This window comes from Gossypium raimondii, chromosome 5 (assembly GCF_025698545.1).
Source record: "Gossypium raimondii isolate GPD5lz chromosome 5, ASM2569854v1, whole genome shotgun sequence".
NCBI classification, from domain to species: Eukaryota; Viridiplantae; Streptophyta; class Magnoliopsida; order Malvales; family Malvaceae; genus Gossypium; species Gossypium raimondii.
Window position 1 is genome coordinate 56,560,353 of NC_068569.1, and position 12,883 is coordinate 56,573,235.

The 12,883-nt window shown below is 34.2% G+C and overlaps 2 protein-coding genes and 1 pseudogene across 2 annotated transcripts; all 3 read left to right on the forward strand.

Moving 5' to 3' along the window:
- The first annotated feature begins 383 nt into the window (after positions 1–383).
- LOC105767341 (pentatricopeptide repeat-containing protein At4g21190-like) lies at positions 384–3,101 on the forward strand (annotated as a pseudogene).
- Positions 3,102–4,102: 1,001 nt separating this feature from the next.
- On the forward strand, positions 4,103–10,376 carry LOC105768561 (DEK domain-containing chromatin-associated protein 4). Its single transcript, XM_012588538.2, has 12 exons — positions 4,103–4,264; positions 5,294–6,051; positions 6,164–6,197; positions 6,536–6,615; positions 6,829–6,888; positions 7,089–7,199; positions 7,806–7,886; positions 7,972–8,037; positions 8,305–8,797; positions 8,940–9,052; positions 9,550–9,580; positions 9,916–10,376. Exons 2-12 carry the CDS (start codon positions 5,356–5,358, stop codon positions 10,074–10,076), a joined length of 1,926 nt encoding a protein of 641 aa, XP_012443992.1. The 5' UTR covers positions 4,103–4,264; positions 5,294–5,355; the 3' UTR covers positions 10,077–10,376.
- A 1,483-nt stretch (positions 10,377–11,859) lies between these two features.
- On the forward strand, positions 11,860–12,646 carry LOC105768562 (classical arabinogalactan protein 5-like). The gene has a single exon (XM_012588540.2). The coding sequence runs from the start codon at positions 11,907–11,909 to the stop codon at positions 12,483–12,485; it is 579 nt and encodes a 192-aa protein (XP_012443994.1). The 5' UTR covers positions 11,860–11,906; the 3' UTR covers positions 12,486–12,646.
- The last annotated feature ends 237 nt before the right edge of the window (positions 12,647–12,883 follow it).

Here is a 12,883-nt window from a genome sequence, read left to right on the forward strand (position 1 = left end):
TTATGTGAACATAACACTATTTGTCTTATATGTCACACACCAATAATATAATTTAAAATTACAAAAAATAAAAATTTAAAATTTTAAAATTTAAAATTCAAAAAATCAACATAAAGTACACATGAATTGTCATGCAGGCTATTATGTTAAAAATTAATATTTCAGTAAATATTTTCATTAAAAAATAATAATTTGACTCTTTTTGAAATGTTATGATTAAATTCGACTCTTTTTAAAAGATAGATAGTGAAATTTAACTTAAAAAGTATAAAAAGAACCAACTTGAAAAAATATAAACATTAAGGACTAATTTTAGAATTATACATTTATATTCAAATTTTTTTCTATCACAAAATAAATGTGATTTAAGGGTGTGTTTGATTGTAGTAAAACATTTTCCGGAAAAGGTTTTCAGCCTTTTCCAGTGTTTGTTTGGCAGAAAATATTTTCCCCATCAATTACAAACACGGGAAAAAGAAGTGTTAAATTTTGGAAAATGACTTACCGTTTCTAATTCGGTAAGACATTTTCAGGAAAATTTTAGACACCGATCTTCCCTTTCCCTTTCCCTTCCCCTTCCCCTTCCCCTTCGCTTGACACCTGATCTTCTGCTTGCCATCAGCCAACACCGATTCTTAACACCAGACACCGGCTTTCATCAACATTTTTTCTATGTTTTGATTTCGGAGCAATAATTGAGGGAATCAGAAAATGGAGAAAACTGATGGAATTGGGAAAGAAAATGGAAGCACAGAAGAAAAGCAAAGTTTCAAAGATGGATCAATTTTTGGGTATAATTCGCTTCACCACCTCTTGAGCGCAAATCTCAAGCCTCAACTCTACCAGGTCTTTTCTTATTCTTTTTTCCCGCTTTCCGGGTTGTAATTTATCTGTCTTCACTTTGTTGATTAAGATTTTATTTATGTTTTCAAGTGTAGCATAATGCTAATATTATGCACAATCGGAGCCCACCAATTGTTTACATTTTTTGATCAAACCATCGAAAAAAGGAAAGAAAAAATCTTCCATCTACAACGCTGAAGCAAACTCTCAAGTCTCAACCTTGAAATTTGCTGGTTCTTAAACCCTCAAGATATAACCGGTATTCCTCTTTCAGTTCTGTCTCGTTTAAGCAATTGCGTTTGGTTGCTGAGAAAATGCTGGAATATATAAGTTTATCCTTTTCTTTTAAGATTTTCTTGAAGCAATAAAATTGTTTAGTGGATGGAAACTAATGCTACCACAATTAATCAAAATTTCTTTCTTTTTTTCCTTTTGGTTTTGCATTATATCAGGATGCTTTGTTGTAGATATGCTCTGCCACTCATTACTAAAAGATTGGAATCAGTTAAAATTAACCAGAGGCCTAGGAATACCGTGGTAGGCTTTCAATTGAAATTTTCGCATGTATAGATATATTGTCTCCTCCTAAACGCTAAAGAGAGAAGGGAATGCTGTATGAAGTTTGAAATTTTAATGGTGTTATTGGTGAATTAGTAAATCTGAAATAATTTTCAGGTATGCGCTGCTAAAGGTCCAAGACCTCGGTATCCTCGGGTATAGGAATCAAGGAATAGAATTGGGACTGTCTCAAAATCAGCAAAGCTTGTTACTTGTGTAAGTTCTTGTTTGCTTTACTATCTTAACTTTTATAAGTTAAATATTAGCAAAACAAATATCGTTAATGGTTGCTGATTCTGGAATGAGTGACTTAAGCTGAGTGAGCTCGTTACGAAGTAATTATAGACACGGATTTGATTCTTTTTATAGCAATCTTGGGATAATAATCATCTATTATCGGCCATCCTTATGTAGGTTAAGCAACTGTCAAATGTCAAGGAGGAAGTTTGCGGGGCTCTCGACTCATTTATTACATGGGAACTAGAGTTCCCTCTAATTACAGTTAAGAAAGCATTGAAGATCCTACAGAACGAACAAGAATGGAAGAGAATAATTCAGGTAATCATTTCTCTTCAGTTTTATCCTTTCTTTTGGCTTTCTACACTAAAAAGAGTTAAGTCTAGGAAAGTGCACTTGGTTTGCAGGTGATAAAGTGGATGTTAAGCAAAGGTCAAAGAAGAACAATGGGAACGTATTTCACCTTATTGAATGCCTTAGCGGAGGATGAGAGACTTGAAGAGGCTGAAGAGCTGTGGGTCAAACTATTTTCTGATAATTTAGAAAGCACCCCACGTATTTTCTTTGATAAAATGATTTCTATATATTACCACAAGGACATGCATGAGAAGATGTTTGAGTTATGTTTTTTTTTTGCCATTTATTCAAGACTCTTATGCAGTACGATAATTTGAATGGATAGTTGAGCATTTCTTCTATCTTTCTTTGATTTCTGTGACTAACCATAAACTGCATCTGATTACTCCCAACTCTGATTTTATATTCCCTTAAAAATCAGTGTAGCACAGTTGAGATGGTTAGTGAATATGGTACATAGCGGTGTCTTTCTTTTCCTCGTGCTTTTAATCTTTCTATCTGCCTAAAACAATAATCAGTTTTTGGGATAATTGATGCACAATAATCAGTTGAAATTAGGACCAATAATTGATGCTGCTGGTGCTTCAGGAGTCAACATACTATGCTGCAGGTATGGTCAATTTTATTGATCGATGCATAATATTCTGAAAATGCAAATTAATGAGTCTATGATGCAAGTTCAGGAAGCATAGATGATGCCATTTGCCTTCTGTACATGAGAAAAGAGGTGGTGTGAATTTGCAGAACCTGTTAACGGGGAGTCTACACAATTTCTTCAGGAATTTGCACTCAAGTATAACATGGTCATTATAAGCTCAATTCTTGAGAGGGATATAAATCATGGAGGGACTCTCTGGAATACTGCTGTTATAATTGGAAATCATGGCAACATAATAGACTCTCTGGAATACTGCTCTTTTCTATTTAAATTGGGGACTTCAATGGAGCCTATTGCCTTTGTTGATTGCAATTGCTGATATTTCTAGCATATTGCTAGTTCATTTGCTTCATAGATATCAGATGGTTGTCTGCCTCTTTACCTGGTTGTATTAAATCAATAGGTGTCAGTTGAAAATTTTGATTGTATGTATCATTCATTTTTGGGCCATGAGTGATTTTTTCTTAACAGTTGCGTGAGCACGTTTCGCCATATGTCTAGGTAAAAAGCTGGGTTCTTCGCTTGTATTTTTTCCTCTCTATTGGATGGCAGCCTATAATATTGGGGCAATGCTTGATCTAGTAGTAGCTTTCAAAGAACATAGCTGATTGCATGCATATGGTTATGTATTTGTTGAATGCATACATATATACATATTTATGTCTGTAAATATGTGCATTGGGATAAATTTTATAGGAGTTAGCTTTGTGTTATAATGTAGATTGGTTGGCTAAAGAATTGGTTATACTTGAGAGTGGCTAAAATTTGATAATGATGCTATCTGTGTTGTTTGTAAGACAACAAAAAAATTGCTTTTATGCTGAGCATAATTTCATCAGGAGATTACTACAATTGATTCACTACTAATTAGTAAATTTCGAAGTAGTTTGCAATGCTTTTATATTTTAATAATTGAGTATTATTATATATTTAATTTGATTTATTTATTTATAAATAAATCATTGCAATATATGTAAAAACAATTTAAAATATAGGTAAAAACAACTTTTCCGGAAAATATTTTCAGGAAACCTGCCAAACAGTAAAAAATATTTTACACAGATTCAATCAAACACCAGAAAATATTTTCCAGTAAATCATTTTACAGAAAAGTAAAATATTTTTTAAAAATCATTTTACGGAAAATATTTTACTAGCAATCAAACGGACCCTAAGTTAAAAAAATTAAGTTTTTCAAAACTAATAATTACTTTGAAATAAAATAAAAATTGGAACTATCAGCCCACAATTTACATCACAAAATCGGGGCCCACCAGCAAACCCAAAATGTGGGGCCCGCAGCTTCCAAGATGCCTCCAAAACAAAATCTCAACCCTTGGATTTACATTACGTAGAATGAACGAGATCACAGCCGTCCATTACCTCCCATCTCGAGTTTCGCCCCTTTTCTGACAAGATCCCGTCCGACGTGTCACTTAACTGCATTTAAAATCCGGGTTTCAAGTCCGCACTTTGAAAAAATTGAAAGCTTAAAATTTGTTTCCCCCAAAAAAAAAAAACAAAAAATTTAATTAAAAAAAATTCTCACTTTAAAACACTCTCTTCTCTCTGGCGAGCTTTTGAATGATTATAAACAGTCCGTAACTCGCTGTAAGTTTTCTCCTTTTATTTTTTTTTTCGATTCTCAGCTTATATTTGGTAATTACTCTTCATTTTTTTTTTGTATTTTCTTTGGAATTTTGGTTTTTTCTGGGTGTGCTAAAAAGTTAGGGTTTTAGATTTCAACGTTTTTGAAAATTGTAAAAATTTGGGTTCTTTTACTAACTTTTTTGTGGGAAAAATTTCGGTGTTAGTTTGGTTGCTTTAAAATTTGAGAATTGACGAGTTTTCAATTTTTAGATTTGGGTTTTTTTCTTTGTCTAAATTGAAAATCTATTTAATTAAGCTTTAATAGACTCTGATTTTTGCTTTGTTAAACTGTGATTTAGGATTTATATTGGGTAGAGAGACGAAAGGGAAAAAAACTTGTGAGATTTAAAATTTCCCCCTTATTTTTACCCTTAGGAACCAACACGGTGACTTTGTTATGAATTTTGAATTCTTACTTCTTGTGGGTCAAGTTTGGGTTTTTCTTTGCTTTTCAACATGTCAAACTCATCTGGATCTCTAGTAATGCAATTCAAGTCTGGAAATGCTGTACTTTTCTTTTGGAGTATGAGGCTTTTCAGTTAGAGGATATTTTTTTCTTACATTAAGTTGAATGTTTCTTATAGTTTGTTTTTCCTCCTTATATGGAGAGTAGCATTTTTTTGTTGGTTACAGCTTTTTGCTCATTGTATTTCATGAGAGACTTAGAAGAACTTTATTCTGTGCAGAACAGAAATTTTGTTTTGTTATGTGAAAAGATGGCGAGGGAAAATTCGCCTGAAACACTAATATGGCTGTGAATTTTGGAAGCATTTAATGAGCCTATTGTTTCGTAATGTATGGATTATTACTTAAGTTTTCATGGAAATTTTTTCAATGGCGGTGTCTTTGGTGGGGTTATGGTGCTTGTTGCTGAGTGTTGTAGTGTCTGTTTAATGGTTCTTTTGTCTTGAGTGTAATTAATCGTTGTCTTTATTATTACTATACTTTTTTTTTTTGTTTCTTCATCTTTTTTGTTATCCTATCCTACAGATTTGGAGGGCAAGATAAACAAGCGTTGCTGTTTGAAGCATTTAATTTGAATTGGTTTGATTATGGGTGAAGAAGAAACAAAGACCAAAGTCCCTGACCCAGTGGCTAACGGGACTTCTCTTCCGGAAAAATCCAGTGAAGTTGTAGCAGAGAAAAAAGAGGAAGAAGATAATGGGGTAAAGGAAATGGAAGAAGATAAGAAAAATGATGAGAAAGTTGAGACTGAGAAGATGGATGAAGACCAACCGGTCAAGGATGACACAGAAAGCAAAGAGACGGAAAAAGAAGAAAAGGAGGAACCTAAAACTGAAGCGATGGAAGAAGAAACCAATGCAAAAGAAGATGTTAGGAAAGTTGCGGACGATGAAAATAAAGATGAGGAGGAGGAGAAGGTGGATGAGTTGAAAGAAGAAGATGAAGAAGAGCAGGAAGAGAAGGCTGAAGAAGAGCCGAAAGAAGAAGAAGATGAAGAGGAGCATGAAGAAAAGGATGGAGATGATGAAGAGAAGGATGGGGATGATGAAGAGGAACAAGAAGAGAAGGCTGAAGAAAGTGAGGAGGAAAAAGGTTCAAAGAAGCGTGGGAAAGGTAAAAAAACTGAGGAGAAAGTTAAGGGGAAGACAAAGAAGTTGGAGGAGAAGAAGGAGCCAGAGCAAAGAACTCCTCTCACTGATCGACCTGTGCGTGAGCGGAAATCTGTTGAAAGACTTGTTGCATCTATTGAAAAAGATGCTTCTAGGGAATTCCAAATTGAAAAGGTTTTTTCCCCCTCTCTTTATTGGTTCTATATATATTTTTTGACAAGTTAGATGTTTAGATCTCTATTTTGAAGGTGCATTAGAAATTAATTGGTTACTTTGGCAATTGCAGGGCAAGGGTACTCCACTTAAAGATATTCCTAATGGTGTGTTCCTTAGTACTTTTCATATCACTCAAATTTTTGTGTTGTTATAGACAATATCCTACAATGGCTTTGTTTGGTGTTATGTTTGTAAATCTTAACAGTGCATTTTTAATAATGTTGTTCATCATTGATTTCATACTGTTTGCATTGTCAAGAAAACATCTGAGGATGCTGCTTCTTTAGTTTAACTTCACTTGTCTCCTTTCCATATTTCTACTAAGTTCCTTTAATGTGTATTTGAATTCCTTTTCCTTTAAAATTAAATATGTTCTAGTATTTGATATTAGTCCAGAACCATGAATTGAGTGAAATGGCATCTCATATGTCAATTTTTGCAGTGGCATTCAAGTTGTCTAGACGGAAGACTGATGACACTTTCAAACTTCTTCATAATGTTCTCTATGGAAGGAGAGGGAAGGTAATATGATTCCTTTCGAATATTTTATATGTTTCTATCTAGCATTCCAAATATGTTGTTTCATCCTCTTGCTTTGATGATAAGGGCTTATTGGCTTGCAAATACACAGAAACAGAGTCCAGCCACGAGTCTCTGAAAAGAAATAATTCTTGGATGGTGTGGATTGCTGCAGTAATAATTTGCTTATTTTACTCACGTTCCTTGCTATTGCAGGCTACTCAGATTAAGAGTAATATTTCCCGATTTTCTGGTTTTGTGTGGCATGATAATGAGGTAAGACCAATTATAAAATCATGAAGCTGTACTTCTGTTGCATATAACTGATATCCTTCAGTAATTGGACTTTTGGATTCCAAAACTTTTAGGACATTTGTAGTTGTTCTATTAGTTTAAGTTTCCTATATGGTTGATATTAGTGCACCATAGTAGGTGTTTCTTGTGCTTATTTCATTCAAATGTTATGATAATCGCAGGAAAAGCAAAAAGGTAAAGTAAAAGAGAAGCTTGACAAGTACAATAAAGAGAAGTTATTGGAGTTTTGTGACGTGCTTGACATACCAGTTATAAAGGCTACTACAAGGAAGGTTTGTCATACTGCTGTAATTTGTGCTTTAGTTCTTCCTATATGTCAAGAAAGTGGTGGGGAGTATGTTTGTTTGATTAGTTAAAAGCACTTTCTTGGTGGTTGGTTATTCAACATTCATGCAAATTGATTAATAGGAACCCTACTAAGATAGACTTGTCCGCTGGGTTTTCTCACCTTGTACCTACTACGCAGTAAAGTGGTGAGTAGCCAAACAATGTACATATGCATGTATGTAAGTTACAGAACTATGGGTATTCTTTTTCCTTTACTTTTCTTTTCAGAAAGCTTTTTTTTTGTTATTTTCAGCTGAGAAACCCTCATTTATATGACTAGTTTTATCTAGGAATGCAGCAGTTATAATTTAATAAGATTGTGATTCACTAGACGGGTAAAGGTAAATTCTGGAGTTCTTGAAAACTATGGTTCTGGTGGTGTAGTTAATACTTAGTAGTATAAAAATCAGTATCACTGCCCAAGTCGAGTGTCATTTATGTGAGAACTTGTTACAATCCCACTTCCGCAATCCTGAATGGAATGCTAATTTTGAAAATAAAGAAATTTAATTTCACTAATGGGTGTTAATAAGCCGAAAATGGACATGCAGGAAGATATCATTATAAAGCTGATGGACTTTTTGATGGCTCCTCATGCTACAACCACTGTTCTACTTGCTGAACAAGAAAAGGTTACCTAATTTTTGTCTGCTTCTTTTGACTAAGTTCCATTTTTACATGCTTTTTTCTAACGTATAGCGTTTACTTTTTATCCAGTCAAGTAAGGGTAAAAAGCGCAAAAGGGTTACGAAGTCTGGGACCACAGTTAAACGATCAACAAAGGTATTAATTTTTCCTTGTTGACATCAGAAATATGATGCTTGATTAACCGTTGGAACTTTTCGTTAGGACAGTCACCTGTACCGTGCTTAGGGAAATTGTAGCATACCATTCAGTTAGGTCTCCTACGTGTGAATAACTTCTATATGAATGTTTTGTATTATGGTTTTGGTCAGGGATTTAGGGGTCATATGGTTTTACTTCTTTTTACATTAATCTTCCTAGTTATTTTCTTAGAATTTTTTCCCCTTTGTTCTATGTATTATGCAGAGTCGAAGAAAGAGTGAGGATACTCCAAAATCTAGGAAAAAGAATTTGCCTGATTCGGAGGATGAGTCTGAAGAAGAGGAGGAGGAAGAAGAAGAAAAGGAAGAAGAAGAGAAGGAAGAGGAACAGAATGAAGAAGAGAAAAATGAAAATGGAGTTGCAGAAAAATCTGAGGACGAGATGCCTGAGGATTCTGAAAGTGAGGAGAAAAATGAAACTGAAGATGAATCTGAAGAAGATGTGGGAAAGAAGAAAAAGAGTAGAAAAGTATCATCTGGAAAGAAGGAATCTGCTGGAAAAGCTAAAACGAAGAAAGTGTCGATTCCCAAAAAGTCTACTCCACAGAAAAGAACCCCAAAAACATCAGCATCTAAAAGTTCAAAGGCAGATGATGATAGTGACAAAAGTCCAAAGGTGTCTTCGAGGAAGAAACCGGAGAAGGTCACTAAGGAAAAGTCCTCTACACCGAGTACATCTGTGTCCAAGGAGAAAACCAGTAAGATAGTAATCTCCTTTCTTTTTTTGTCTGTACTTTTTTTCAAGGAAACTGAATAATTGTTTCTTATGGTGGCCCAATTTGTAAGATTGGCTTTTGCTTCTGATTGCCTATGGTGCTATCTTTTCCTTTATTTTTTAAGGCAAAAGGGCTGGAAAGGGGAAGGACAAAGCTAAAGAGCAAAAACTGAAGCCAAGTGATCATGAACTAAGGGATACAATTTGTAAAATTCTTAAGGAAGTGGACTTCAATACGGTAAGATCTGTATACTAATATAATGACTGCAGCCTTTACTGGACTCCTCTTCACAGCATTTTTGGTCTGGTCTGACTGCTAAGACTATATTGGTTGCGAGGACTTGTTTCAGTGTTAAATAGGCTACCATGGATAACAATTGTAATATTGTTCACATTCATTGATTGGAAAGTTAGTATAAACTCCGAGGATTATTACTATTTAGTCTAATTTTGTCATCATGAATCCAAACATTCTGCTTAAACATGCCAGTGTGAAAATGGGCTCTTTGGAATGTTTATTGACAACATAATTGCTTTTTATACTCTATTTTCTGAAACACAATCCTTAATTCTTGTTACTATTTAGTCTAATTTTGTCATCGTGAATCCAAACATTTTTGAGTATTTTTAAGTTTTTATCTAGATTCATTTCTTAATCTCACTCGTGTTTTCATTTCATCATTAATACTTATTTCGATGTACTTGCTAACTAAATTGTATTACTTTATTCTGCAGGCTACATTCACTGACATTCTGAAGCTTCTTGGTATGCATCTTTCCCTTTTTACTCGACTCTTTTAACAGTGTTATATAATAAACACTTTTGGGGCACAAGTATTTAATTATGAAAATTGACAATGAAAGCCATAGTTTTCAATGGTTAATTTCATACTTTGTCCGATAAGGAGTCTCAGTAATGGTTTGCCTTCTAAATTTCATTGTAAACTTTGATGGTTTCGGGATTAACTCAGTTAGTGCTCAACGGTGAATCATGAAAACCGACCATGAAAGCCATCTATTTCAATGGCTAATTATGTACTTCTCTAGGATGTAAACTTTTCTGATATGCAATGTTCTAATGGAGAATTGACTTCCTTTCAGCTCAACATTTCAATACTGACCTCACCCCGAGGAAGTCATCAATCAAGCTCATAATCCAGGAAGAACTTACCAAACTAGCTGATGAGGCCGATGACGAAGACGACGAAGGAGATGCCGAGAAAGATGAAACCCAATCTGCTGGTCAAGAGGTTCAAGCCTGACTCTACAAGATGGATAATAACTACATGCAAAAAGGACAAAAAGGAAATGTAGGTATTCATGTCTTGTGCCAATATGTACTTTTTAGTTGTTACTTAGAAGGGTTTGGTTGTAAACTATTGTTGCTTTTTCCGATGAGCAAATTAGCATTTATGAAAAATACTAGAGGGGGAAACTGCCGTTGCACCCATCTGTGTTGCAGGATATGTACAAACCATTAACATAATCTGTAGGAACTTTACTATCTGAAAAACCAAGTACTTTTGAGTTATAGAACACAGCTGCATGTGGTTTTTTCTTAATTTATTTTTCCATATATTCTCTTCTAGTCTCGAGAAGCTAGTTTTTCCAATACTAGCTTATGTTGGATGGTACACTATTTTGATTTTTTAAAATTAATAAATTATAATATTTAGAATTTAATTAATAATTTTAATTGAGGTATATTGATTTATTATACAATATTTTGTTAAACAATTATAAATTAAAATTTATATGTATGAAAAATGTTTTAAAATATTTATAAGCTTCATGAGATTTTTATTAAAATTTTAAAAATGAGTAAATCAATCTTTGTACATTACATCAATGAGTAAATTAATTTTTATTAAGTTTTTTATCTATTATCAATGAGTAAATTAATTTTTATTAAGTTTTTATCTATTTTTTGTAAGGTATTTACTGAAATTTGTATTTTGTAAATCAATTAAAGGGTAAATGTTGGTCACGAATTTTAAAATTGTCTCATATCTAAAGCGAAAATTGAACCTTCGACTAAGGTAAGAAAAATCATTACTGTCTCACTTATCTCTCATAATTTATAACGACTAATTTTAATAATAAGAATCAATGAAATTTTTATCTATAAAATTTGAAACGGTGTATAAAAATTTAGTGCTATACAGGTACATGTCAGTATTAAAAATTGAAATGGTAGAGTATTAATTGGTTGTGCAGTCTGCAGAGATGCTTCAGGTAGTTTAAATGCCAAGTTTCAGCTAATATGAACTGAAATTGTGAAGCCCATATAGCTCCCCTTCAAGACCTTGGTAATGCCCAAAATACTTATTATGGACATGGTAAAATTATATATAAAAAATAATTTAAATACAATATAAATACGAGTGAGTAGAGGTGATCATGGGTTGGGCTAGCCGGCCCGGCTCGACGGCCCATCCAAAAATAGGAGGGTTCGGGTAAAATTATAGGCCTGAAATATAGGTTTGGGCAAAAAAATGAGACCCGTTTAGAAAACTGGTCGGGCCTCGAGTAAGACATTTTAGCCCGGGCTTAGGCCTAGAAAATAGGCCTAAAATTTTATCTGGGCCCGGTCCAGCCCGACCCATGATCACCTCTACGAGTGAGGCTTTGCTCATGGTCTGGATAATCACGAACCCTTTTATTATAATATTTATTAAGATATTTATAAAATTTTAAAACCAATGATTCAGTATTGTCCGTAAATGTATGAACGATGTATGTATGTATCATTTTCCTATAAATTTATAATGTGATAGACTAATTATTTGGTGTATCGATGAAAATTTTAACTTCACAAACGGTTGAAAATTTACGACATTTCCCATCAAATCAAATTGTTGGAATTTAATAATTGAAAGAAAATAAAATTAAATAAATTGAGAAAGATTTAATCATTAAAATTCAGTCAACAGAAAAATAATTGGGATTTGAGATTTGAGGGCTGGTAACGGCTATTTCTTAAATCAAATTAAATTTGTTACAACGGTCAAATTTTCTTTGATCAAACCATTCTATAAAGTCCTCCACTGACCTTTCAATCTCAAGGAACATCCCATCAACGGAAATCAAAGATGTGTGTAGTCAAAGAGCTTTCCATTTTTGTTCTCTTTGTTTTGATTTTTGGAAATGTAATTCAAGCCCAAAATTCACCTTCTCCATCTCCTAAATCCACTCCAACCACAACTCCTCCCTCCAAATCTCCTTCATCATCGCCTCCTGCGAGTTCCCCAACAACATCATCGCCGCCTGCAGCATCTCCGACTACTCCTCCTCCTCCACAGATCCAACCACCGGCTGCGACTCCGCCTTCTTCTTCTAGCCCATCGATTTCTCCCCCAACTGCTTCTCCTCCGGCTTCCACTCCTTCAAGCTCTCCGCCTTCATTGACTCCAACTAGTTCGCCTCCTTCTATGACTCCGGCCGGGGCTCCACCTGTTTCGGCTGATATTCCTTCGAGTTCAACGACGCCGGCCGAAAGTCCCGGGGTTTTCCCGTCGAGCAGTAGTCCACCGAGTCCTACTCCGATCGGTTCGTCCCCTGAGAGTGCAGCGGGCCCGGCTGTTAATGATGATTCGGGTTCAAGATCCGGATACGAAGTCGGGTTCGTTCTAAGCTTTGGTTTGGTTATTGGGGCCGCATTGGCTATTTAGATTTTGATACTTTTTTGGATAGTAATTTTTTTGAAATTTTTAATTTCTAAGCAGCACTTCATTTTATTATTTTGGATTTTTAATTTCATGTATAAAGTAAAAGTAAATAAAGTAAGCTAGGATCTTCATTATTTTTATAATAATCTCTCATTTTTAATTTATGTTTATTTATTCACTTTAAATATTTATTATTTTCCGGTTGATATTTGCTTCAGCTCAAGGTTGTAACGACCCAAATTCGCATTTGTGATGTGTGAACATTTATCCACTTTGTGCGTTGTTATGTGTGGGTTTTTTCGATTATTTTTTGTTCTTAGTCTCCTGTACTTTGTACTGGATTGATTCTACATGTCATTCTAATTGGTCGGACATGTATTTGTACTTGTAACGTGAAAAAC